We start from the raw sequence: 23,943 nt of genomic DNA, 5'->3' as shown, positions 1-23,943 counted from the left end.
AAATTCTTAACGTAGTAAGCCATTTTGGGTACTTACCATTTACCAAAGTGCAAAAAAAAAAAAAAAAAAAAAGGTTTAGCCATGTTTTGCCCAAATGTACTTAACTGCTGTAAGATAGCATCCATTTCCTCGTGCCGGATGTAGCAGGAGTTTGGGCCTGGAGAGCTAGAAACACACAGTAAAGCTACGTGCACTTTAGTAGGGCAGGAGAGAACGTGAGAGTCCTGTAGCCAGATTCAGGCCCAGGTGTCTGATCGCGACGATGGTCCCTCCCGGCGAAAAGGACGGCGTGCTGACCACACGTTCGGCATCACACCCGGGGCCGGGGCCGCAGCCGTGGCCATGAGCGTGTGCTCAGGCGGCTCCTGCCCTCTGAGCTCCCTGCCTGGGTCAGAACGCAGACGCGGACCGGGCGGTCACCCACGCGTCCACGGAGAACGGCAGATGCTTCTGCGTGCAGGTCGGGTGGAGAGCATCTTCCTGGAGCCGGGAGGGACCATGGCAAGGAGCGTGGCTTGTCGGGGGCCTGCGATGAGCCGGACAGGCTCAGGGGTGGAGGCAGCCCGGGTGCGGCGCTCTTAACCCGGAAGGCCAGGGGCAGGGCAGAGCCTGCGGCGCAGCTGTAGGTGTTTGCAAGGGTCCTGCCGGCGACGTGTGGAGAGCAGCCGCGTGGTGGCTCGGAGATGACCCGCACAGCCCGCTGCACGGATGCTCAGGGCAGCGGACCGAGCTTTGGGGACAGGACCTGAAGACGGCCGACTTTCATCTCTCTGGTTTGGCCGGGTGGTGCAGGACACTAGTGGAAGTGAGCAGACCGATGTTGTTTCAGGCTTTGAGACAAAGTTTTGAAGGACTCATTTGTACGGATAAATCCCGACGCTCACGCAGCAGAGGAGGAAATAGAAGGCGCCCCGTGGTGACGGGCACAGTCGCTCCACTCGCCGCCTGGGCCCAGCCCTGCTCGCCTGTTTCTCCCCACCCCGCTCCGGCCTCCGTTATGTGAAACTTCATTTCATCGTCTTTCTAGATGTTCTTTTAACTGACCCTTTATCTTGACCTGATTTGAGACTTGGGGGAAGTGGCTAAAGCAGTACAGAGTTCCCATACGAGCCTTCCCCTGAGGTTATGTTACGGGATCATAGGACAGTTGCCAACAGCAGGAAGGCGACATTTGTGTGGCGTTGCTATTACGTAAGCTACAGATCTCCGTCTGGTTTGGCTGTTAGTTTGAATATGTCTGTTTTCTGGACATACCGTGTCCATTTCGGGACCTCATCCAGCCTGGGGGGTCCCCGTGGCATTTGTGGTCCCGTCTCTTGCCCTCTCCGTCTACGACAGTCCCTTTCTTTGTCTTTTGTGACCTTGACGTGAAGCTCTTTCAAGGAGTATCCGTGTCCTTCCGGCACATCCCGTTATGTTGTAGAATTTCCCATTTGGACCTACAGGCTGCTCTAGGCTCACCTTGCATTTTTTTCCGCCTGGTCCGTTCCGTCAGGGAGCCCTGTTCTTTTTACTGGAGAATGGTGAAAGCAGGTAAGAGTGGGGCGCTGGGTGTGGGCTTGCTGCTGGGGTGTCCTTGTGGTAGGCACAGCGAGGAAACAGATGTGTCTGTTCTCACGCACACGCGATCTGTTTGTCCTCCTGTGTATGTCTGAACACCCGTGAGTTCATGCTCGTATCTCTGAGCCCAGTCCAGTACCACGGCGTTTCTTCTGGCTTTCCTCGTTCCGTATTGCTAACTTCTTTACCAGGCGGTGAGAAGCCTGTGTCGTGTTACCCACAATGCACTGGCATATTTGTTCAGACCTAGTGCACAGAGTGGATTCGGAGTTGCTAACCCGTATCCCTGGGAGAACGAATGTGCCAGCCGGAGAACGCTGTCTGGCCTGGCTTCTCTGTGCTCAGCCCAGTACTGGGCAGTCAGAACCTTGTCCCCTCCGCTGGATCCTCTCTGCTCCCCGCTCCCTGGCAGTGACCATCGGTGTCTTCCTTCAGGAGTCCCCCGTGCCCCGGCATGACTGTCTCATGGCTCGTGGCCTTGCTTCTAGGTCTAGTGGAGGAGAGATCCGGTTCCGCCGTCTGTCGTCTGTCGGGGGTAATGGGTCGTCTGGAGTGGGAAAGGAGATTGTTACTAGTGTTGCACTTAAAATCGGAAACAAATTGAGGAGAGCCAGAACCCCCAGCTTCCCTGCAGGCTGGTCTTGGTGTTGCGGGAGGAAACGTGGGAGTGGCTGCGAACAATCGCCACCAGGGCCGCCCCAGAGCTGGAGCGCGACTTGGTAACAGTTGCCGCCCGATGCCAGGTGCCGCCGTTTGCTACACGTAGATACACTGTGTGCCCGGGTCTGCCAGGCTGCTGGGCTCTGCGTGACCCCGATAGATGGGGCTGGGGGGCAGCCGCCCAGGATAAGCAGCCACGGCCCTTATCGGAGCAGGTGTCCCGCGCGGTCCGCCCCTGGCACGGACTGGCCCACAGGCCTTGTGGCCTCCTGATTCCAGTCTTCCAAAAATTCTTCTCTTCCGACGGAAGGAATACGTCTCATCCCAAAGCATTAGGAGATGCTGGAATAATAATTGCAGTATGGGAAGTACCCAGTATGGGAGATACCCATCATAATCCTTGGGAGGGAGAGTTAATACGCATCACGTTCTTTCCAGACCTTTTTTTCTCTTCTTCCACCCGCCTCCCCAACCCCCTTCCAGCCCCGTTTATGACCGTCTTCCCAGCCTGCTCCTCTGGTGTGAAAGGGGTGGGCAGGTCGTGGCTTCGCTCAGAAATCCCTTTCCTGTCAGCACCAAGGACCCGGGCACCACCCCAGACTGTTACTTTCCTTACTCGTAAGTTTAAGGCATCAGACACTTTTTTCCTTATCTTTATTGATGTAAGATTGTATCTTTGAGTAATTTCTACGCCTGCGGGCCTTTAGCTTCTGACGCCCGAGCCGGCTGGGTGCCCTTAGATGTTTCCCCCTACATGTCTGGGTAGTTGGGGTTCACCTGCCGTTCCGATTTTATGTTCTCGCATCTTGAGCATTTGAGTGCCGTCCATCTGCGTGGAGAGCGGAGGACCCCGTGTGTACCGGGGAGCGATGGCGGCTGCTCACGTGGGTCGGGGGGTGGCTTCCCGCCAGCCAGACGCCTCGAGCCCCGGCCGCTGGGGCCTGATTCCCGGCTCCGGGCCCCCAGGTGTGCGGCGCCTCTCCTGTGCCTCAGTCTCCTCGCGAGGTAGGGGGGTGTAGAAACTCGCGCAGTTGGGACGATTCAGTGGGTCATGAACTGGCTGCCTGGTCTGCAGCAGGCGGTCCCCTCCGCTGCTGCTTTCCTGATCTCGTCATCCGCGTCCGCCTGGCACGCGCCCTTTCCCTCCAGGCACGTGTTCAGTCCCTGGGGAGGCGTGGAGGGCATGATCTGTGTCTGTCTCTCGCTCACTGGACGTGGCCGAGGGCAGGACCACGTCTCACGGCTGCGCTGCAGCACCCAGGGCGGTTCCTGATTGAGAACTGTGGAGTGGAGGTGGAGGGTGCGTGTGAGCCTGCGTGCCCGTGCGCGCGCGTGCGTGCGTGCGTGTGTGTGTGTGTGTGTGTAGGGTGGAGGAACAGATGCTTAATAAAACCACGTAGGCACCGAGGTATCAACAGTTAATGCTCGGGGCACCTGGGGGGCTCAGTTGGTTAAGCGTCTGCCTTCAGCTCAGGTCATGATCCCGGGGTCCTGGGATCGAGTCCCACATCAGGCTCTCTGCTCAGCAGGAAGTCTGCCTTTCCTTCTTCCACTCCCCCTGCTGTGTTCCCTCTCTCCTTGTGTCTCTGTCAAATAAATAAATAAAATGTTCAAAAAATTTTTTAAAAAGTTAATGCTAAAACATGTCTTCCCTGAGAGGTTGACCGCAGAAGCCCCTCTAGTAAGCTGACTTCATCTGTAAGGGGGGGCTCCAGGACACCTGCTGAGCACCCCCCCGTGGGTGTTGCACCCCAAAGGCTGCTAGTAGAGAGGAATGGTTCTGCCCCAGCTGCATCCCTGGGTTCGAGTCCTGGCTTCTCTCATCATATTGGCTCTCGATGAGGAAACATTTATGAAGTGGGGATAATGAAAGTGCCAATTTTAGTTATTATGAGTAACTATTAATATAAAATTATCCTAGAATTTTCAGGATAATTAATATGGTATATTTTTTATGCACTGTAGAGACATATTTAGTTACAACAAATAACCATTGGTATATTTATTTAATTATCAATTGTTTTTATTGTTAATTATATAGTATAATTATTGTTTTAATTATCATAATTAACAGTCATTCCTGTGAAAGCAAAATGGGCTACCTCATGGGAGATGCCTCCTTGTGCCTACGATGTGCTCAGAGCATGTTCCTTTTAAGGGGGATATTTTAGTGGGTAGGAGCAATGGCGCAGCTCATGGGGGGGTGGCGAGTGTGCCATTCTTGGGGGATGACGAGCTCCTGGTGAGCTTGTTTTCGCATTGTGTGTTGCCTGGGGCTGGTGAAGGCTGCATAAAGCACGGTGCTGCTACGACAGGTGGGTGGAATTTGGGGGGAATTTGGGGGACCTTTCGCTGTGGCCTGGCTGATGGGCCGTAGAGATTGTGCAGAGCAGGGCTACGGGGTGCCTGTGCGGGGTTGTGGATGACTCAGTGCAAATGCTGTGCAGTCCCCCGAAGGTCCCCCACTGAGTCCTACAGGATGGCGTGTCCGTCTGTCCGTGGAATTTTCCATTGTGCTCCTGAAAGGCCTGTCTCCCTGCTGAGCCGCTGCTTCGACTGGAGATCGCAGACCAACACAGATGAGCGTGGCACGTGTTGGTCTCAAAGCACCCTTCTCGGAACGGGAACAGATTTCTCTGATTCTTGTAAGCGACTCTTCCTGTATTTGGTGCTGGTTGTTGGGTTGGACACTGTCAACGTTGTTTTCTAAACAAAGCCCCAGAAGAAACAAAGCAGACAGGTTCGCACTGTAACTCCATAGTGTGTCTTAATTGGAAACAGACGTCAGTGCGGAGGGGACCCGTAGTGCAGGGAAGACGGACGGTGCTGCCCGTGACGACCGAGAGCCTGGGAACGGACGCTAGCAGGACGCTTGTCTAGAGCTCTAAAAACAAAACAAAAAAACCCCAAACCTCTCTGAACACATTTAAACTTCGTGTCCCGCGTGTTCTCGCGTGTGCGTGCTGACCCTGAACCTGCTGCGGTCTGCAGGTGCGCTTGCTGGCTGGCGTGGGTCCTTGTGTTCTGTCCCTTCAGTCCCGGCTGTCGGTCGGTAGTGCAGAGCTTCCCTTTTCATTTTGCTGCTTTGGCCTTGACTCTAAGCCGCTGCTGCTCAGACGGCATTCGGGTGTCACGGAAGCCGTGGGGTGTGCTAGGCAGACACTGCTGGCGCCCACGTGGCCCGGGAGCAGCCGCCCCATGGGCCTGGGAGCGAGAGCAGGTGCGGACAGCTGGTGGCAGCTGCCCCCCGGCTGACCGTCCTGGCCGACGGGACCCGCGTCCTGCACAGTGCCCCGTCACCGTCCACTTCTTTACGTTCTTGTTGATTTTAAGAGTGGCCTGTCCTAAATGCTGGCGTTTGGCAAATCCGTGCCTTTAGCCTTAAAACTACGAGTGCTCTTTGCAGCATGAATAAGGGACCAAGGAGACAGTCAGTAGTGGAAGCGTGGGGAGGGTAGTGGGCAGTGCGTGGCAGGGCCCCCGTGGGTGGGCGCAGGCCTGCGTGTGAGGGGACGGGAAGGCAGATCCCACACATGCAGTCGGAGCCTCGGGAAGTGCTGGAGCCTAGACTCGGAGCTGGTCGGCTGCCTGCGCGTTCCAGAACCTTGGCCCCACCCTGTGCGTGTCCTCGCGATGGGCCAGTGCCCCTGCCACGGTGGGTGGACGCACGGGAGGGTGCCTCGCGTTGCTTTGCTGTAATTGTGCAGACGTAGAGGACCTTTAAGAGAACTCTCGGTGGCAGCACAGACTTCGGCGAGGAATAAAAGGAAAACATTGACCTGAGCTAGTGGGTTTGGATTTCCCAATGTTTTAATTAAAGAGCGGCCAGTTGGGATTTCTTTCCGAATGCCCTTTTGAATTCAGGAATACTGGCTTGAGTTTTACTCTCCCTTTCTGCTTGTGCGCCACAGACCTCTGATGCCCTGTGGTGACTCTGGGCATCCCGGGGACGCCGCTTGCTGCCCTTGTTAATAGTTCAGTATTTTCTGAAGCCACCTCTGCTGTCTGAAGTCTGAGATCACTCCTATATGCTTTTTTTTTTTTTAATTTTATTTATTTTTTTATTTGAGAGAAGGAGAGCACGCGCAGGGAGCAGGCAGAGTGAGAGGGAGAAGCAGGCTCCCTGCTGAGTAGGGAGTGGGACTGGGGACTTGATCCCAGGACCCCAGGATCATGACCTGAGCTGACGGTTAACCAGCTGAGCCCCAGGCGCCCTCTGTATGCCTTTCTGTAGGCTGCTGCCCAGAACCAGCTAATGCCATGAAAGGCCTTTTGGAAGTGCGGCTTCTGAACCCCTGCGTGGTCTTCCCCTCTTTCTACGGCAGAGCAGAAAGGGCTGTGCTTACGGGGTGGCCCAGTGAGCCGTGGTGGCTGTTTGGGGTGCCTGGCCCTGTGCTTTAGGTCACTCAGGTCGCTCACCGTGGTTGTGTGCTGACCGCCCCTTAGCCCGTGTCACCGCAGGGCGTCCGCACACGGAGCTCGGTTCTGTCACGGGCCCGTGGCATCACCGTGAGGCACGGTTGGCACGTTAGTGCAGGGGCGCAAGGGGCCCTGAATTCAGTGGCAGGTTGTTTGACGATTGAGCTATAGGGTAGGAAGAGGAAGGCACTTTTTGGCATTTCCAAAAGTCTGCAGATGGTCCCCTTTCTCCTCCTGCTAGGATCGCCGCCGACAGAGCCCCCAAGGCTGGTGAGGACCCGTCAGCTGGACGAGAAAGCTGTTTGCTCCCTGACGCGGTGCCAGCACCTGTTTGCTCAGATCTTTTCCCGCGGGAGATCTTATGTATTTTGAAGTGAATGATGTTTGCTGCTGTCGAGTTGAGCACTTGATAATAACTAGTTGTTTAAACTGAAGGAACAGAATAAACTCGGAGGTAAAGTGCTGATTAGCCAAAGCCTCTCCGTCCACCCCCCCCAAAAGGTATCGGAACTGGGTGGTTTCTGTCGGAGGAGACACTGGCCCAGTGAATCCAAGGACCTTTGTCAATGAACTTGGTGCGTGGAGCCGTACCTGGATCCTTTCGCTCGCTTTGGAGCAAAGCACGGCCTGTTTCCACATTTATTAATGGTTAACTCTGTGTTTGTTCTCTCGACACTTTCCGTGTGACTGCTTCCCTCTTCCGGCTGGCGTTTCCTAGAGAGAGGGGCTGTCTGGGGCCTCGGGCCTCCCCACCCACGTGTGCGCCGCCTCCGCGCTCTGCCCGCCAGAGCAGAGCTTCCTGGGACGGGGCCGACCGGCCAGGCCTCTGGCAGTGACCCACGTGGCCTGTTCGCGTCCTGCCGGATCCCAGACCCCGCGCGAGTGCAGCCGCTCAGCAGCTCCGGCTTCCGGCTGCCCCTGAGAGCCACGGCTATAGCTGTCCTGCCCGGAGACACCCGAGGGCAGAGCCACGGGGTTTTCAGAACAGTCTGCGGGACAGGCCGCACCACAACACGACAGGGTCAGGCGCTGCTTCTGGAATCTTCTGCCTCGGGACCTCGGCATGGTCTCCGGCGATCAGGGTCCCCGAAGACCCTTCGTTTCTGTGGGCGCTCCTGATGCTCGCGTGTTGGAAGTCAAAGCCGACGGGTCCAAAAAAAATAACATGCCATAAAGACAATGAGAAATGTGGTGTATGTTCATACATTGTATTTTTTATGGAAGATCATTTTGTTTTAAACAAAAATGGTGTGAGAAGAGTGATACTGTTTCACACTTTCTGTAAACGTCCTTAAGGTCTGGCCCACTGCGAGCCCCACAGGGGGCTCCTGGAGTTGTTGCTTTTGTTGAAGCTGAGAGGGAAGCCGGCCCGCAGGGCAGAGCTAGTGGCCTTCTCAGCTCCGGGTGGATGTTCTTCTCTGCCCGGTAGTAGTTTGTTTGTTGTTTTTTTTGATGGAGTGAGCAAGCGTGGGAGCCGGGGCGCAGGGGTGGGGAGGAGCAGAGGGGGAAGCAGACTCCCCTCCCAGCAGGGAGCCTGATAAGGAGTTTGATCTCAGGACCTTGAGGTCACCACCTGAGTCAAAATCCAGAGCTGGGTGCTGGGTCCCCGCACCACCAGGCGCTCTCTGGCCTCCCCTGTTCCGTGCAAGCTGCTTGCAGGGTCACGTCCGAAGCTGCGGGGACCCAGTGCCGAGCGCGCGCCCAGCTGGGTGTGACCCGTGCGGCCCCACGTCCTCGATGGGCATCCTCGATCGGCATCGCTTTCCTGAGTTGGGCGGGTTGTCTGAACAACGGCTGTGTCATTGCACACAGACACATGTCCTGTTTGTGGATGTCACCATGCGTCTTAGCAGATGTCTTTCACGATCCAGAACCTTGAAGCTGATGGTGGTGACCACAGGTTTTCCCGCAGTTGCGACTTTCGTGTTGAGGCTTGACGCGCATCCCTGCGGCGGGGCCAGGGCTGGAGCCTTGAGGACGCCTGTCCACCACCCGGGCCAGGCCATCTTCCCCGGGAAGGGACGCTCACCCCAGCGCTTCTCCAGGTGGCGAGAAGGCCCCACGCTGAGGGAGGCGCGCGCTTCCTGTTTCCTCACACAGACAAGAGGAAGCCCGAGAGCCCGTGTTGCATCAAACCAGTGCTCATTGCTGCTTCCAGAACCGTTCCCGGGTGAACTGGCTTTTTGCCCCTTCTCGGCAGCCTGTGTTCTGGCGGGCGGTGGGGGGGCGCTGTCTCCATCGGAGGGTCTGCTCTCAGAGTCTGTGTTATGACAGAAATACTTCTGACCTTGGGAAACCCCTTAGCGGCTCCTGGGGACCCTCCTGCAGGACTCCCTGGGCCGTTCTGCCAGAATTGCTGAGTTAGAATCCTAAATTCCATTCTCTCCCACTGTGGCAGGTCTCTGGCACTCATGGCAGAGACTGTTAGACCGAGGGTCCCTCCTGCCTTACAAACCTGTTTTACTAAAACTGCCCCCGGTCAGATCTGCAGGGTGGGTCCCCGTGTGGGCCCGGCGGGCCTGGCTCTGACTGCCAGAGAGGGCTGGGGGCCGGGCTCGTGTCTGCCAAGCGCCCGCTCCCCGGAGCAGGTGGGGGCCTGTGCGGAGAGGCTCCCGTCTCTGGTGTGGAAGGAAACGGGGCCCGTCGGGCTGGGTGGGTGTTTTCTCGGGGTGTTGGTGAAGGACCTCGGCTCCCCTCAGTCCCCCAGATGCTCTTTGAAAGGATGCAGCTTCGCCAAGTGGCGTCTTTAGTTTGGTGAATTCTTTTTGTGCTTTTTTGGAGGTGTTCGTGGATGGTTCTGTTCAGAGGTCCTCTGGCTCCGCCGCTGCTGTAGATGGGGTTCCTCGTTACTGAAGCCCCTGTGGTGGGGATTCACCGGAGGGAGCTCAGCAGTTCGGAAGCGGCTTCCATTCAGGGCTGGCTCCCAGAATGAGTTTAAAACATTTTCTTGGGGGCACAGGAGAGATGCCCTGCCACCCACCCTGCAGGCTCCTTGTTGCCGCCGTTTTGAAGCACAGAGTGTCTTATCCCTTCTGCCAAGCAACAGCCGGAAGCCCACTCGGGAGTCTGTTGGTGGGGTTCCTCAGGTGAAGCTGGTCTCTGTGCCTTTGCTTTTGCTAGTAGCCCCCGAGCTGCCCTAGAAAAAGATGAGAGAATATTGTGACCCACGGAGAGGAAAGTTTTCTCATTGATACCAGCAGGCATTCACCTCCGAGTGTTTGAAAGCTGTTGGAAAAGAGCTTCCTAACTGATGTGCAGCCTTGTCATAGCCCCAGGACAGGACAGAAACCTCGCTGTCTGTTGGCCAGACCAGTGCGGGGCCCTCCCCTCAGCGCCCCGCCCCCGGCCCCCCTGCTCCCGCCCTGGCCCTGCGTCTCTGCCGTCTGTCACTGTGCCTGCCTCCCCCAGTGTTTGGGACACCTGCTGAGCAGAGGCAGGCACACGCTGTTGGGGAGCTTGTGACCTGGGGGGGGGGCCAAACGCATGGGGGACAGATGTGCGGTGTGTCCGTGCAAGGACTCTGTCACTAGGGTGGTTAGGGAGGTGCTGTCGGGCGGCGGGGTGGGGGGTGTCAGCACCCAGGGCAGGCAGGTGGGCGGCGGGGCCCACCATGCCCTGCTGTGGTCACTCTGCCTACTTGGCCAGTTGCAGAGGCTGCCAGCTATTTATAGAAGACACCATAAGCCCCTGGAGCCTGGCGTCACGACCCCGTGTGACCTCCCAGCCCACACCAGCCTCTCCCGCTTCTGCCCTTGTGCCCCTGGTGCTGCTGCTTGTGCTGCCCCGTGGGTCCCTGGCCGCGGGGCCAGTCCTGCCCACCCGTTTCCTGCCGATGGAAATTCCTTCTTTCCAGTATCTACTCAAAGTGGGTTTCTCATGAAGCCTTGCCAAATAGCTAAGTGAGAACGCCTTGGCCTTCTGTCCAGTGGAAAGCCTTCTTCATTGCCCTGGAACAGCCTCATCCCACAGGGTCTGCTCTCCGTTTCCGTGTAGTTGCTCATTCTTGGCATTTCGTGTGCACTTCGTGCCCCTGCCGTCGCCGCAGAGCACCTCAGGGCGGCCGTGTGGCGCGGCAGGTTATCACTGCTTTATTCCTGTTCCTGGTTTCGTGGCTGCAGAGCGTCCCGCCGCATGGACATGCCACGTTCCCCTTTATCCATCCGTTTGACAAGACCTTTGGGGTTGTTTCCAATTACTGTATCTTTAAATTGTAAAACTCTCCATTTTCTGTGCCTTAAAGCTTTGCCAGAGTTATAAATGTGTGTGACAATTTGTTGGGATTTACAGGCAGTTTTCCTGCTTTTTTCTGGGCTGTGCGGGAGCATCGGCTTCTGGGCAGGGTCACAGTTGTCCCACGTTGGCTCAGGGGGAGGGGAGAGCGGTGGGGGCCTGTGTGTGAGCCCCTCGTGCTGGCAGCCGTCTGCCGAGCCGTCTCACTGAGCCCCCGTCCCGAGTTTGGGCTCTGCCTGCTTCCTTTAGGCAAACCAAAAGGTCGTTGATGTTCGAAAGGACATTGTGCATTGATGCTTTTTCTCCGTGTGATTATGGGAAGATCTCACCATGTTTGTAGGACGCCTGCCTGAGTTGTACATGTCTTATCGAGAACCTGACAATTTCTAATCGTACAAAAGGACGTTCTGCATCGTTGTCGTATTGGCCGTGTGGAGTATGTCTGCCAACTGAAGGCAGGGGGTGTTGATGGCAGAGTGGGGCAAAGAGTTAGTTTTGACACTGCTTCACCTCGCCGGAGTTCACTGACCTGTCCCGCCAGACGTCTTCCTCTGTGCGAGAGCCGCGAGGGGTCCCGTGCTCGCTTCGCTCCCAGGCCGCGGGGAGCAGTCCCGTCGCTTTCCACCTTGCTGGCAAGGCCTCTCTCAGCTTCCTCATCCGAGTTCATGAGCATTCGTGTTCCTGCTCAAGTCTGCAGTCCAGGGGGAGGCGGCCAGAGGACGTGACCGCCGGGGCTCGGCTCCTCGTGCCATAGTGGACGGCCGAGCTGGACACCCATACTCTGAGCAGCCTCAGCCCCTGGGACAGCCCAGCCCTCCGCCCAGCCCCTAAGGCGCACGCGTGCTCATCCACCTGCCCCCCCGGGGGCGGCCAGACACAGGCATTGCCCCCCCAGCCCGCGAGGAGCCTGGGCAGACGTCCTGTCCTGTTGGTCCCCCTGCCCGAGCATCTCTCGGACTTGGCGCGGTAACGCTCGCTCGCTCGTGTGTGCAGGCCCGGGGTCTGATGCTCCCCGAAGCCCTGTCTCTCAGCCTCAAGCAGCACGAGGACGCGGCCAGTTTTCTCTCCTTCCTGCGCGTCCTCACTCACCCGCCGGACCTTGGTCGCTGCTTAACGAGGACAGTTTAAATGTGGAGTCACGGACCGGGACGCCTGAGAAATGGCTGCTCCTTACTCTCGGATAGATGGTCGGGACCCTGGTTTCCAGTGGCCTCAAAATCGCTTTTTCTCCGGCTGCTGGAGTTCGCGTCGGTGCGCGCGGTCGGCCGTTCCTTCCCGAGCCTGGCTGCCGGCGGGATTGTCATTTTCCCGGAAGTCACCTCCCAGCGGGGAGCCGCACCCCACCAGGCCTGGGGTGCTTCCAACTCCCCCCCCAGGCCAGAGTAAGCGTGGTCACTCCGCTGGTTTTAGGGACGCGTGTCTGTCTCCATGTGGCTTAGGGAGCGCCGCAAACCCAGAGTCGAGCAGCCTGTGTCGGGGCCGCCGCCGGGACATCCTCGGGCCCAACACGCAGTTCCTCCGAAAGCCCCAGGCGGTCACGGGTCCCCCGCCGCAGGTGACCGGCGGGGGTAGGCCGGTGGGTAGTGGGCTACATGACCGCGAGCCGGTTCCAGCCGCGAGCTCACCAGGACCCGCAAGAGCGACGGCGCGGATGGTCACCGGGGAGGGAAGCCGCGCGTGCGAGTCCGGTTCGTGCGCTGCCCTGAGCGACTCCCTCCGGAGACAGGAGAGCCCCAGGCGGCTGCCGGGGCTGAGGGAGGGAGTGGGCAGTGCGGGCTTTCCTTCTGGGTGAGAACGGCCTGGAGCCAGACTGCGGTGCACAGTCTCCTGAAGCAGCTAAAGCCACCAGATCGTCCCGGAGTTGGTTACGATGGTCCGTTTTCCGTTACACGAAGTCTAATACGATTTCAGAAACCTGACCCCGGGTCACTTTATGCATATTCCCGAACCCAGATTTGGAGGCTCAGCCGTGAGCTTGGAGGTGCCGGTGCACCACACGTTCTGGTGGGCGGTTCGGATTGGCTCGCGACAGACCAGCAGTGACGGTGGGATCCCACCTCCTGCTAACCCGAGCCCGCCAGGATGCGGGCGACCTGGACTCTTGTCGCCACCAGCAGCAGAGGGCGTGGGGGGGGCGCCCCCCCATCCCCGGCCTCACTGATACCAGATAAGACAAGATCCAGCCAGTGGCTGGGAAAGTGCCGTAATTGTGTCATTTAAAGATAGCGGTGCCCTGCGTCTGGCATAGTCCATCGTCCAAGATGTATGCACGTGTCACTTTTCAGTGTTTTGAAGAACAGAGTACATTTCTATTTACGTTAAATTGTGGGCTTGTCTCTTATGGAGGGACTGATTAAAGAGGCCCGCTGGTCCTGGGGATTCTATCCGCTGGATATTCAACAAATTTACTCCTAATTAATTATTCTGACTCAAAAAAAAATTGTACCTCTCCAGGGTGGCAGTATTTAGAAGTGACATTTCAGATATCTGGCTATACAAATTGAGAGCATTTCCTGGTGTCTGTCGTTTGGTAAATTTGCTTTTAAGTATCCCCTTGGGGGATTGTACTTATTCCTAGAGAGTTCGCCTCCCCTGGAACCTGACTGAGCCGCAGGTAGCCCGGCAGGAGCCTTGCCAAACACGCGGGAAGTTAGACTGGAAACAATGCTAATGCTTCCGTTTCGGTCTTTTCAGATGCCTTTCTTGGGATAAAGAATATTCTGGGATTTGTTTGTTTTTTGGTGACAGCACAGTGGTATTTACTGTTGAACCTGTGCCGTGTTTTGTTAACATTAAAATAACGATACTTTTCACAAAAGAGAGGGTTGGGAGTTTTCATACGCTGAAGTCTGAGGTGAACCGCGTGATTGATAAGTACGTTTCTGAAGAGAGGGGATGGTTTTGTTTTCCTGTGTTGGCAGCTCAGGTCATGATCCTGGGGTCCCAGGTCGAGCCCCGCGTTGGGTTCCCTGCTCAGCGGGGAGCCTGCTTCCCCTTCTCCCTCTGCTCTCTGCTTCTGCGGGTGCTTTCTCTCTCCCCGAGATAAATAAACAAAATCTTTAGAAAGAGCCTGGGGGGTTCTTCATGTTCAGTGTAGAAGACAGTGGCTGCAGAGGGACAGAGTCGTGGGGGTGTACAAAGTCCCAGGAAGTTTCAGTGTGTCCGTGTGAGGCTCCGGGGTGTGTGGGCCCGGCCGCTGCAGCCCCCGTGGGAGGTGGGCTGAGCACGGTGTCACCCTGAAAGGAGGGACCTGGAGGTGGCCTGGGGCTCTCCACGGCGCCCCCCCAGGCCCCCTCTGGGGAGCAGACTGGTGGCCGTGGGCCCATTTGCCACGGAGGAGTGGGGCAGAGAGGAAAGGGCCAGCAGCCTGCGAGTCTGCCGCTCGTGGGCCCCGGCCGGGTGCCCCCCGCAGGGCCGTGGAGCTGGGCCCAGCTAGAGGCCATGGCAGGGTGACGCACGCGGCACAAGGAAGCCTCTCTGAAAAGGCAGGACTTGAACACAGACCTGGAATCGAGCAAGCCCCAGGGTGTCCGGGGGAGACATGTTTGGGGGAGAAAGGTCCCGGCAGAAGCAGGGTGTGGGGTGTGGGGGGGGCAGGTGGGGATTTGGGGGTAATCCCACCGGGAGGTAGCGAGGGTTTGGACCTGTGCGTGGCGGAGAGGGGAAGCTGACGGATTCTAGGCCCGTGGGACAGTGTCTTAAAGGTAGAAGCAGGAAGATTATATTTTTAAGATTTTATTTATTTGACAGAGACCGCGAGAGAGGGAACACAAGCAGGGGGAGTGGGAGAGGGAGAAGCAGGCTTCACACTGAGCAGGGAACCTGATTCCGGGCTGGATCCCAGGATCTGGGGTCATGACCCCAGCTGAAAGCAGATACCTAACCAACTGAGTCACCCTGGTGGCCTGAGGCAGAAAGATTTAGGTACAGGCTAGACGTGAGGGAAAGTCAGGGGAGGACAATATTGTGGCCCTGAGCAGTGGCCTCTTGACTGAGATGAAGACATGGTGTGTGTGTGTGTGTGTGTGTGTGTGTGTGTGTGTGGTCGGTCAGGTGTAGAGAGTGCTGGAAGCCATGTGGCCAGGAGAGATCACCAAGGGCCTGCTGTGGATGGATGGTGGGTGGTGGATGGGGGTGGACGGATCGTGGAGGGAGGGGTGCATGCATGGGGCAGAGCTCGTGAGCAGGGTCCAAGGCTAAGAGGCAGGAAGGCAGGAGGAACCAACCCAAAGACTGAGGAGGAGCAGCTGGGGGCCGCCCACACTGGACGGAGGCTGACCCGCTTCCTGTCAGGCGCTGCCGTGGACACAGGTGGGCAGAAGGTTGACCGTGTGATGCGGCGACCGTGCCGGAGCAGCTCTGTGGCGGGGGCACACCGGTCTCCTGCGGAGCCGGGGAGGGTTCGGGGGCGACTGTAGACCAGCGGGCCGGCGGCTGGGGGAGAGAGTGGGATCCACAGGTTGTTGTGCTTCGGAGTCTGTCGGGGCTTTTTACCTGTGAACATCCTTGATCTCGTTCTGTAGTTTCTCAGGACGCACTCCCGGGCTGAGAGTGTTTCCTTCTCGTGCACCTGCACTATCATTGCTTCGTTTGGGGCGCGCCTCGCCGTTGAAGTCCGCTTCTGTCTAATCAGGGTCGCTCTCTAGCTGGTCTGTAATTCTCTCTCTCGGGCCTTAAATCTTTTCTCCCTCTTTGTCTTGTTTTGTTTAATCTGGAAGGACATGCGGCGAGTTTGGCTGCTGTTGGGAATAGCCTGCTTGAGAGGGGAGAGTTAGGGCAGAGAGGAGGGGCTGCTGGCGCCGTGTCCCTGACGTCAGGCACCGGCCTGCGGGCGGGAGCGCTGGGCCCGGCAAGGGCGCCATAGTTCTTCCCGACGACAGAGGCTCCCAGAAGAGGGGGTTGGGGGAGACGGGGGGGGGGGGACGGAGGCCTCTTTCCTGATGGCTGTGATGCCCCCTATGAAGCCTGTGAGTCCGACGCTGAGGGGAGGGTGCCGGAAGGAGGTGCCAGATGTTTGGCCTGGGTTGTACAAGCTGCTGGGGGTCCCAGGGAGGCTGGAGGGCTCTCCAGAGCGTGGGACCCACCGGGAGCACGGTGTTTGTGTCACGTGAGGAGCCCAGGCTCAGACCAGCGTGGCGTCAGCCTGGGGTCCCTGCGGAGCCCGCTTGTGCTCAGCCGACTGGTTCCTCGTTTTGTTTCCTTTCTGCCTGTAGAGCTGTCCCTCCCCGTGAGCTCTGTGCTGCATCCGAGAGCCGGAATCATCCGGGCGCTTTACAGCAGGATGTCCCTGCCCTGTGTCGAGCTGTGTGCTCTCGGCAGCCCGGGACCCAGCGTTTCCCGGCCTGCTGTTAGTTTCTCCCCTTCCCTGAAGTGAGGACGTGACTGGCAGAGGACTCTGTCCTCAACAGCGTGTGATCGAAGATGTGCTCCTGGGGCCTTCTTTGTCGTCACAGGATGGACTTGCAGTTGGACATCTAAATGGCCCGTACCGAATGGGGGGGCCTTGTAGGGAACAGCACTTCGGAAGATCTGGTGGCTGTGGTTCCACAGAACCTCGGGGGCGTTTTTCCGTTACCTGTCACCGTGGGAAGAGCCCTCGGGGCTGAGCGTGTTGAAGCGGAGCTGTTGTGCTCCTGGACTCTGTGGGTCAGAAGCTTGGACCGGACGCTGAGGGGAGATGCTGCTTCTCGGCTCCGGCCTGCCTCAGCCCGGAGGGATGGAGCGGCTCGGGGCTGGGGCCATCTGGAGACCTCTCCGCCCACATGTCTGGCACCCGGGCTGGGTTGATGCCAAGGCTGGTTTCAGTGGGGACTGCTGGCCAGAGTGCCCATGCAGCCTCTCTGTGTGGCTTGGGTTGTTCTTCGAGGAAGCGTGTCAGGAGGAAGTATCTGGAAAACAGACGTTCCCAGGGAGTGGAAGGAAGCCACATGGCCCTTTCTGACCCAGACTCAGGGGGAGGGGACTCGGACCCCAGCTCTCAATAGTAGAGGATTTGGGCTGCTTTAAAACAGTTGCCGTGTTGTCCTTCCAAAACACTCAGGACCTGCCTCGGCAAGAAGCAGACAGAGCTTCAGAGCTGGCTGTGCGGCTCAGGATAGCCATCAGGAACCTGGTGTTCTTGACCGACGGGGGCACGGGAAAGCCTGACCCTGTGTGAGCGCTTTCCGCTCTCTGCCATCCCACATCACAGCAGCTACGAGCTCCTGACCCTTCCAGGCCCTTCTAGGCCCTCCTGATCTGGCCAGGCAGCCAGAGCAGGCATTGCGGCTTGCCCGGTGAGTCCAGGCTTCGGAATCAGAGGTGCCTGAGTCCAGGTCCCAGCTCTCCTACTGTGGATCTGGGGGACCTCGGGCGAGTCAGTGCACCCGTGGCCATCTGTGTCTCTTCTGCAGAATGGTGAACCCCCCTGCCTTGCCGGATGTGTCGCCAGCATCACAGGAAAGATGAGGGGCCATTTGTCTGGGCACCTGGTGCTTGGGTTGTAGTAACTGGGAGCTGTTGCTGGGGAGTAGCTGTCCCTGGTCCTGCGATATCATAGAGTCACACGTCCCACCGCCTCCGTTCCAGCAGGAAATCACCCAGAATCTGGCTGCTGCTGCTGCTGCTTCTTTTTTTTTTTTTTTTTTTTTTTTTTTTTTTTTTTAAAGAGAGGGAGAGACAGAGAGAGCACGCATCTCAAGCAGGCTCCACACCCAGTGCAGAACCCGAGGCGGGGCTTCATCTCACCACCTCAAGACCGTGACCTGAGCCAAAATCAAGAGCCGGATGTTTAACCGATTAGACCAGCAGGCTCCCCTCTGATTTCCTTTTTCTGTGAACAAGCGAACATTTCTTAGATCTTTAAGCCCCCCGTGATGCTGACTTACCAGCGTGCGGCAGGGGTCTGAACAGAGAACATTCGTTAACACGAGGCCAGATGGCAGAGGCAATCGCTGAGCTCAGGACTAATTAAGGAAATATCTTTGCAGCAGAGTCTCTCCTTGGCCCTCCTTTGTACCTGTGGTTTTTGTTGTTTGTAAATGGCATCTTTGTAAAAGTCATTTTCCTAATTAGTAGCTGTTCAGGTGTAGGAGTGCAGTGGATTTTTAGTCTTGTTTTCAGGAAGCTCCTTGGATTCTTGTTAGTTCCGACAGTTTCTGCGGATTCCATCCTGGTTTCACACAGGAGGTCGTGCCGGCTCCCTGTGGCCCTTTCGCGGGCTTATTTCAAGGCGTGTTTCTTGTTTCTTTTTCTTTTTCTTCTGTGACTGTACGTGCTCAAGTCTGCTGAAGTGGCGATTTCAAGCCTTGCTGTTCGGTTCTGAGCTCAGGAGAAATCCTGCAAGTACCCCTTTAGCGGGCGTGCTGTTCAGGAGGTTTCTATTGGTTTACCTTTTATTAGGTCTAAGAAGTTCCTTCTACGTCGCCAGGTTTGTCTCTTGTGTCACCCGTGAGACAGTCTTGATTCTCAGACAACACAAGGAGTGTCTGCTGGGGCCACTGTCCGTCTGTGCAAGCTGCCTCTGCTGGACGGCTGCCCGGACCTCCCCGGTGGGGCGAGTGCTTGTCCCTGTGGCTGGGGACCCCGTCACCACGGGCTTTCGCAGCAGAGGTGCACCTGCCAGCCGGGCACCGAGCTGCAGCTCAGCCTCAGGGTCTGTGGAAGGCCTGCAGCTCGGCCACAAACCTCTGAAGTCCAAGTTCAAGGGCACTCTGGCGCCGGCTGCGTGCACGTGGGATAGAGGAGTCACAGAGGGGCGGTGGACTGCAGAGCATGGCATGGTGCTGTCGTGAGGCTCTGGTTGAACACCCTGGATGAGAGCACAGAACTGGACAGGCAGGGAGGTCGGTCTGGTGAGCGGCCACATTGGAAGGATCGTCCCGCCGGAAGGTGACCGGCGCTCCAATGGCTCTGGGCCCTGCAGGGTTTCCAGGAGAGATGACCCCCACCATAACTCTGGTTTTTAGGGGAGAAAGAGAGCGGCAGGGTCGGTTGGGGAGGGAGAGGGCAGGCGGAAGCTGAGTGGGGGGCCTGCCCTAGTGTCAGGGTGACCCGTATGTGGAGAGCCCGGGGCCACCAGGAGTCCGGCCACCTGGCAGGCTCATTCGAATGGAGAGGTGGAGGTGCTCTCCAGGGGCAGCTGCTGGGCCCGGCAGGGAATGGGGGACGGGCAGGGGGTTGTCCTGGATAAGATTCTGTGGAAGTAACTGGGTTAAACCAGAAGGAATGTGACATGACGGCAGGTCAGGATGCTGGCCGGGTTTGGCGGGGTTTGGCGGCGGGTGTGAAGCAGTGGCTTGGTGATGTCATTCCCCAAGTACCTGCCCCTAAGGGAGCAGATCCTGCTGAGTCCTGCTGCCTTGGGCTAAGATGCTTCTCTTGGGTGTGATGGCTTCACTGTGTCTGAAGAAGCCCCGACTTAATCCTGCATCAGGCTCCGGGGAGCTCCTGTGTATGTCCCTTTCCCGCCTGGGCTGCCTTCTTGAGCAGCTGCACTGCTTTTTGGGGCCCTCCGCCCATGGCGCTGTCTGGTCTCATTCCTCCCCCTCCTTTTCCTTCTGTGTTGGGCCACACAGAATTCCTCGGTGGTAGACAGGCGCCCTGCAGCCTGGGTGCCCCGTGTCACCTCTCCACTCCCCAGATGGCAGATGACAAGGTCATGTGTTTGCAGATGACGGAGAGACGGTGGGTTTCACTGCCTTGATGATAAAAACAGATGTTTATTCTTTTTAAGATGGGCAAAAAGTTGAGACTTCACTTTGTAGCCTCATGGGACAGGACCAAAGCTGTGGTTTTTCATTTTTGATATAATTTTCTTCTTCCTGATTCCTATTCTCTTAAAATACATCGGGCTTCACGAGCTAATACTGATGGATCGGTTTCCGTGGGTTTGCGTTTGCTGGAGACACTGGGATGCTGCTTAGTCTGAGCCCATTACCACGTTTAAGGCTTAAAGTCAGGAGTGAGCCCTGGCCCGGGAAGCCACTCCATGGCCATGCCTTCCCCGCCGGAAGAGCAGAGAGGAAAAGCCGTGGCTGCCACACCTGTGCCACGGCTGCCTCCACGGGGTCTGCTCATGGCTGGCTATGTGTGCATGCGGCACCTGGCTGTGCTTATAGCAAGTGCTAGCCCAGAGATGAGATGTGCTCAGCATTCTGTTTTCTTTTCCATTAAAAAAAACAAAAAACAAAAAACAAAACCAAGTAAAACGTTGGTGCTACCTGCATTAGGTGGTCAGGGCTGTAGCCAGATCGTGGCCCCACCTCCCCGGGTATCAGTGCTGCACTCCCCGGGATCAGTGGTGCCACTGCGTGGGGGTGGTGGTGGCGGTGTGAGCTCAGCTTTGAGACCCCCGGCTTGTGCATGCTGGAAGATTTTAGGTACGTGAGGTGGTTTCCAGCTGCCTCAGAAACTGATGGAACCGTGTAAGCTGAAGGGGGGAGACGGAGGACCCCCCCCCCACCATCATGAGTCAGACAGCTGTGCAAAGTAGCGGGCTTCCTGCAGAGCTAGGGCCGTGGGGCACATTTATAAATGAATGGAAATAGGTCTCTTAAGTTTCTTTTTCCTTTTATGCACTTTCAGTATGGGTTCCCTTTATCTGGGCTATAAAACCCAAATCATGGCTTTAATGTTCTACTTTAACAGGCTGGCTTGCAGTGACGCAGAAGAGCATGAGCGGTTTGGGACAAGGCTGGGTTTATATCCTGCCCTGTGGGGCACCCTTGGGCAAGTCCTAGGGACTGGCAAGCTCCGTGGGGTTCCCTGGGACGGGGCCTTGCAGGGTGGAACTGGGGTCAGATGCACCTGGCGGCCCTGGCAGGTGGCCTGTAGCCGCCCATCCTATAGACTACGGAGCGTCTCCTCCGAGCCAGGTGCCCACCCCTCCACCTGTGTGCATCTGTGGGGCTGTGGATGGGGACTTAAAATATACGTGGGAATCATCACACATCTGCCTCAAATCTTGAATTGGGCAAGTTTTTAAACCTCTCCGGATGTCTGTTAAGTGGGGTACCAGCAGTGTGTACATCTTTTTATTTAAGTTTGGAAACTGTTAAACTGAGACAACTAGAACAGTAAACATCCGCACCCCCCTCCCTGATTCTATTCAAAGTTGCTTTCATCAGTTTTTAAAAGATAGCTTTACTATTATTTCTCTAATAATAAATATAATGTACCCACTTAAATAAGACACCAAGAAGAGCGAGTTGTAATGTGAGCTCTTAGAAATAATCACCGTGGATATTCAGTTTTATGAGGCTTCTGTACGTTTCCTGTTCCTGCACCAGATGTGTGTGTGCAAATGCAGGATTTGCACGGACCCCTTCTTGGAGCTTCCTCCCACTCAACCCCATAGGACCTCTTCCCGTGATGGTGTAGACACACAAGGTCAGTAGATGAGCGCAGCACACGTTCCCCGGTGAGCAGTCACACCTTCCTGTCCTCTGGCAGAGGATAAGCGCTCTGTGCACGTGTCTGCGTGTTTTAGGATAAAGGCCTCCATCTTGAGTTACTCCACCAAAGGGCACATGATCTTAAAAGATTTCTGAAATACACCTTCAAGACCATTGAGCTTAAGAGAGTGATCATTTTTTCAAAGCTCTTGTAAATATCAGCTAGGCAAAAAAAAAATTTACAGTTTTCATTCACATTTTTTGGATGGAGAGCTGGGTATGTTTTCTGTTTGTTGGCTACTAGTATTTCCTACACACATTGTCAGCCATAGTCAATGCCCACTTTCCTGTGGGAGTTTTAAATCCTTTGTAGTAGTTTATTTTACTTTTTTTTTTTTTTTAAGATTTTATTTATTTGATGGAGAGAGAGTGCGCACAGCAGGAGATGCAGAGGGGGAGGGAGAAGCGGGCTCTCTGCTGAGCAGGGAGCCCAGGGCGGGGCTCGATCCCAGGATTGAGATGCTTAACCAACTGAGCCACCCAGGAGCCCCAAAGCCTTATTAATTTATATAAACTCTGTATATCCAGGTTTATATTTTCACATTTGTGAACTTACTGTCATAAAATTTTCTGAATTTGTAGGGCAATTAGAGAAGCTTTAAAAATCTTACATAGTCAGATTTGTCTTGGTGACCCCCGCATTTTGGTTCCAAGAGCGAAAGCATTCGGACTCCCAGATTATAGAAGATTATTGAATTTTGAAGTATTTCTAAGGATGTCTTTGTTTCACTTAGAAATGTCAACTCTTACAGTTTGTGTTTGGTTGGGATTTGCCTTGTCATGAAGAGGCTGGGGGCTCACCTTGCGTCTCCCTCAGCTGTCCCTGCTCTGCCGACCCGCGACTGAAATGCCGTCTCAGCCCACCCTGCCCCGTCCTCACGGCCGCTCCTGCTGTCCCTCCTGATCCTCTGCCTGCCGTCTTCTGGGGTGAGGCTCCTGAGGACAGGGACGCCGTTGGTGCTCAGGAAATGCTGCGGGAGTGGAATCAGAGTCAGCGTACCGGGAATGCTTCGGGGGGCTGGGCACACAGACCTCCCACGGCAGCTGTCACCGTGTGCCGAGTGCTAACTGAGTGAACCTGGGGGCCTGTGTTACTATGCACTGCTAGGTCACCCATCTCTTTAAAACATGTGTCTGACGTCAGTATACCCACTGTCTCCAAAGGACTTGAGTCCGCTTGGCCCGGCGGCAGGGCTCACATGGTCTGCTGGCAACAAGACCCAGCTGTGCCTGTCCCTTACCTGCTTGCTGTCCCGTCTGTACCTGGGGATCACCTGTGCCTGAGCCGGGGTGGGGAGTGGACAAGAAGGTGCGTGTGGAGGTTTCTGCGGCAGGCCCGGCGCACCAGGGGCCCCGACGCTTCCGCAGGTGTCGTGGGAGAGTGTGAACCAACCCACGCACCAGAAGGGGCAGTTCTATGGGTCCTGCTGCTGCCCAGAGATGTCCTTGGTAACTAAGAGGGATTCGTCACTGTCAAAGAGCACAAAGTTCTGAATTTCCTGCTGAAGAGGGAGGGAACAGGAAGGCGGTGGGTTAGATTCTGGTAGGCTTGGGGTGATAAAAAGAAGGATTAGGTTCTTTGGTGAAGGAGATGGTCCTCAAGTACGGGAGATGTCCCAAGAGCTCTCTGCGAGGGAGGTTGGTCCATTCCGTGGGCCATGCTGGCAGAGGACCCCGCTGAAAGCAGTCTTTGCTCTGTGCCCCGCTGGCCTGGCACCGAGTCACCCTCCAGGGAGCCCCGAGCTGTGTCCAGGAGGGTGGATGTGAGGATAGAGGCGGAGGCGCCTGGAGCGCACCCCGAGTCTCGGAGATGCTTGATAAACGTGGCTTCTCTCGTCGCAGCGGTGGAGACAGCGCGCGGGAGACGGAGGATCGTCTTCACGGGACGCATCGCGTTTGTGCCACGAAACTTGACACTGAGTAACAAGGGAAGGTGTTTCTACCAAGCGTGTGACACTGAGATATTCTTTTATTCATCTCTTCATTCATTCATTCATTCATTCAACAGTTGCACAAAAGCAGACATAATCCCTGCCGTGGCGTCTCTTACGTTCTAGTGGGCGAGGCCGTTACTAGCCAGAGAATCACAGAATCAAGAGAAAGTCGGACGTGGTGAGCGCCGTGGAGAAGCGTGAGGCAAACGCACCACGGGGTGGTCCGTGTTTTCACGGAGCTTTTGAGACGGGCTTACGTCGCGTGGCGAAGTCCTGTGACAAGCTCACGGGAGTGTCGGGCCACGGAGCGGAGCCCACGCGGGCAGTGCTCATGGCAGCCATTGAGGAGATGCTTTGGCGGGAGGGAATATACGCTTTACGAGTATTTCTTTAATTCTCCCTTGTGTTTATTCCCGTTTTTGTCGTACTGTGGACAGATGGGGCGGGTCAGAGGAGGTGTCTTTGACATGGGGGGAAGTTTATTGAAACAATTTTTATGGGAAAATTTTCTATTTACAGATCACAGAGATGACTTGGGGGACCGTTGCTCAAAGAAATCGTGTTTTAAATGATGACTGGAGGTTGGTTCACCAAAGCCTGTTTAAAAATCCTTTGTGGGTGAAATTCTTAGCGTTTCCAACGAAGATGAAGACCCGTCCTGTTAGTCACTGACTTGAGGGCAGTTGGGTGTGTGGCTCATAACCAGC

The 23,943-nt window shown here is 56.4% G+C and overlaps 1 protein-coding gene across 4 annotated transcripts in view; it reads left to right on the top strand.

Annotated features, from left to right (window-relative positions):
- Positions 1 to 23,943, top strand: part of AGO2 (argonaute RISC catalytic component 2) — a 105,081-nt gene that overhangs the window by 13,472 nt on the left and 67,666 nt on the right. Inside the window, exon 1 of one of the 4 annotated variants that reach the window (XM_004743605.3) lies at positions 23,793 to 23,817. The exons of the other annotated variants lie outside the window; for them this stretch is intronic. Within the exon in view, the coding sequence (XP_004743662.1) occupies positions 23,805 to 23,817 (13 nt within the window). The 5' untranslated portion in view covers positions 23,793 to 23,804. Of the gene's footprint in view, positions 1 to 23,792; positions 23,818 to 23,943 lie in introns of those variants that run through there. 4 annotated transcript variants of the gene reach the window in all.

Source organism: Mustela putorius, unplaced genomic scaffold, assembly GCF_011764305.1.
Source record: "Mustela putorius furo isolate JIRA1106 unplaced genomic scaffold, ASM1176430v1.1 tig00000228_pilon_pilon_pilon, whole genome shotgun sequence".
In the NCBI taxonomy this organism is placed as follows: domain Eukaryota; kingdom Metazoa; phylum Chordata; class Mammalia; order Carnivora; family Mustelidae; genus Mustela; species Mustela putorius.
The sequence above is the reverse complement of the archived record's forward strand: the minus strand, read 5'-3'. Positions and strand labels throughout refer to the sequence as shown.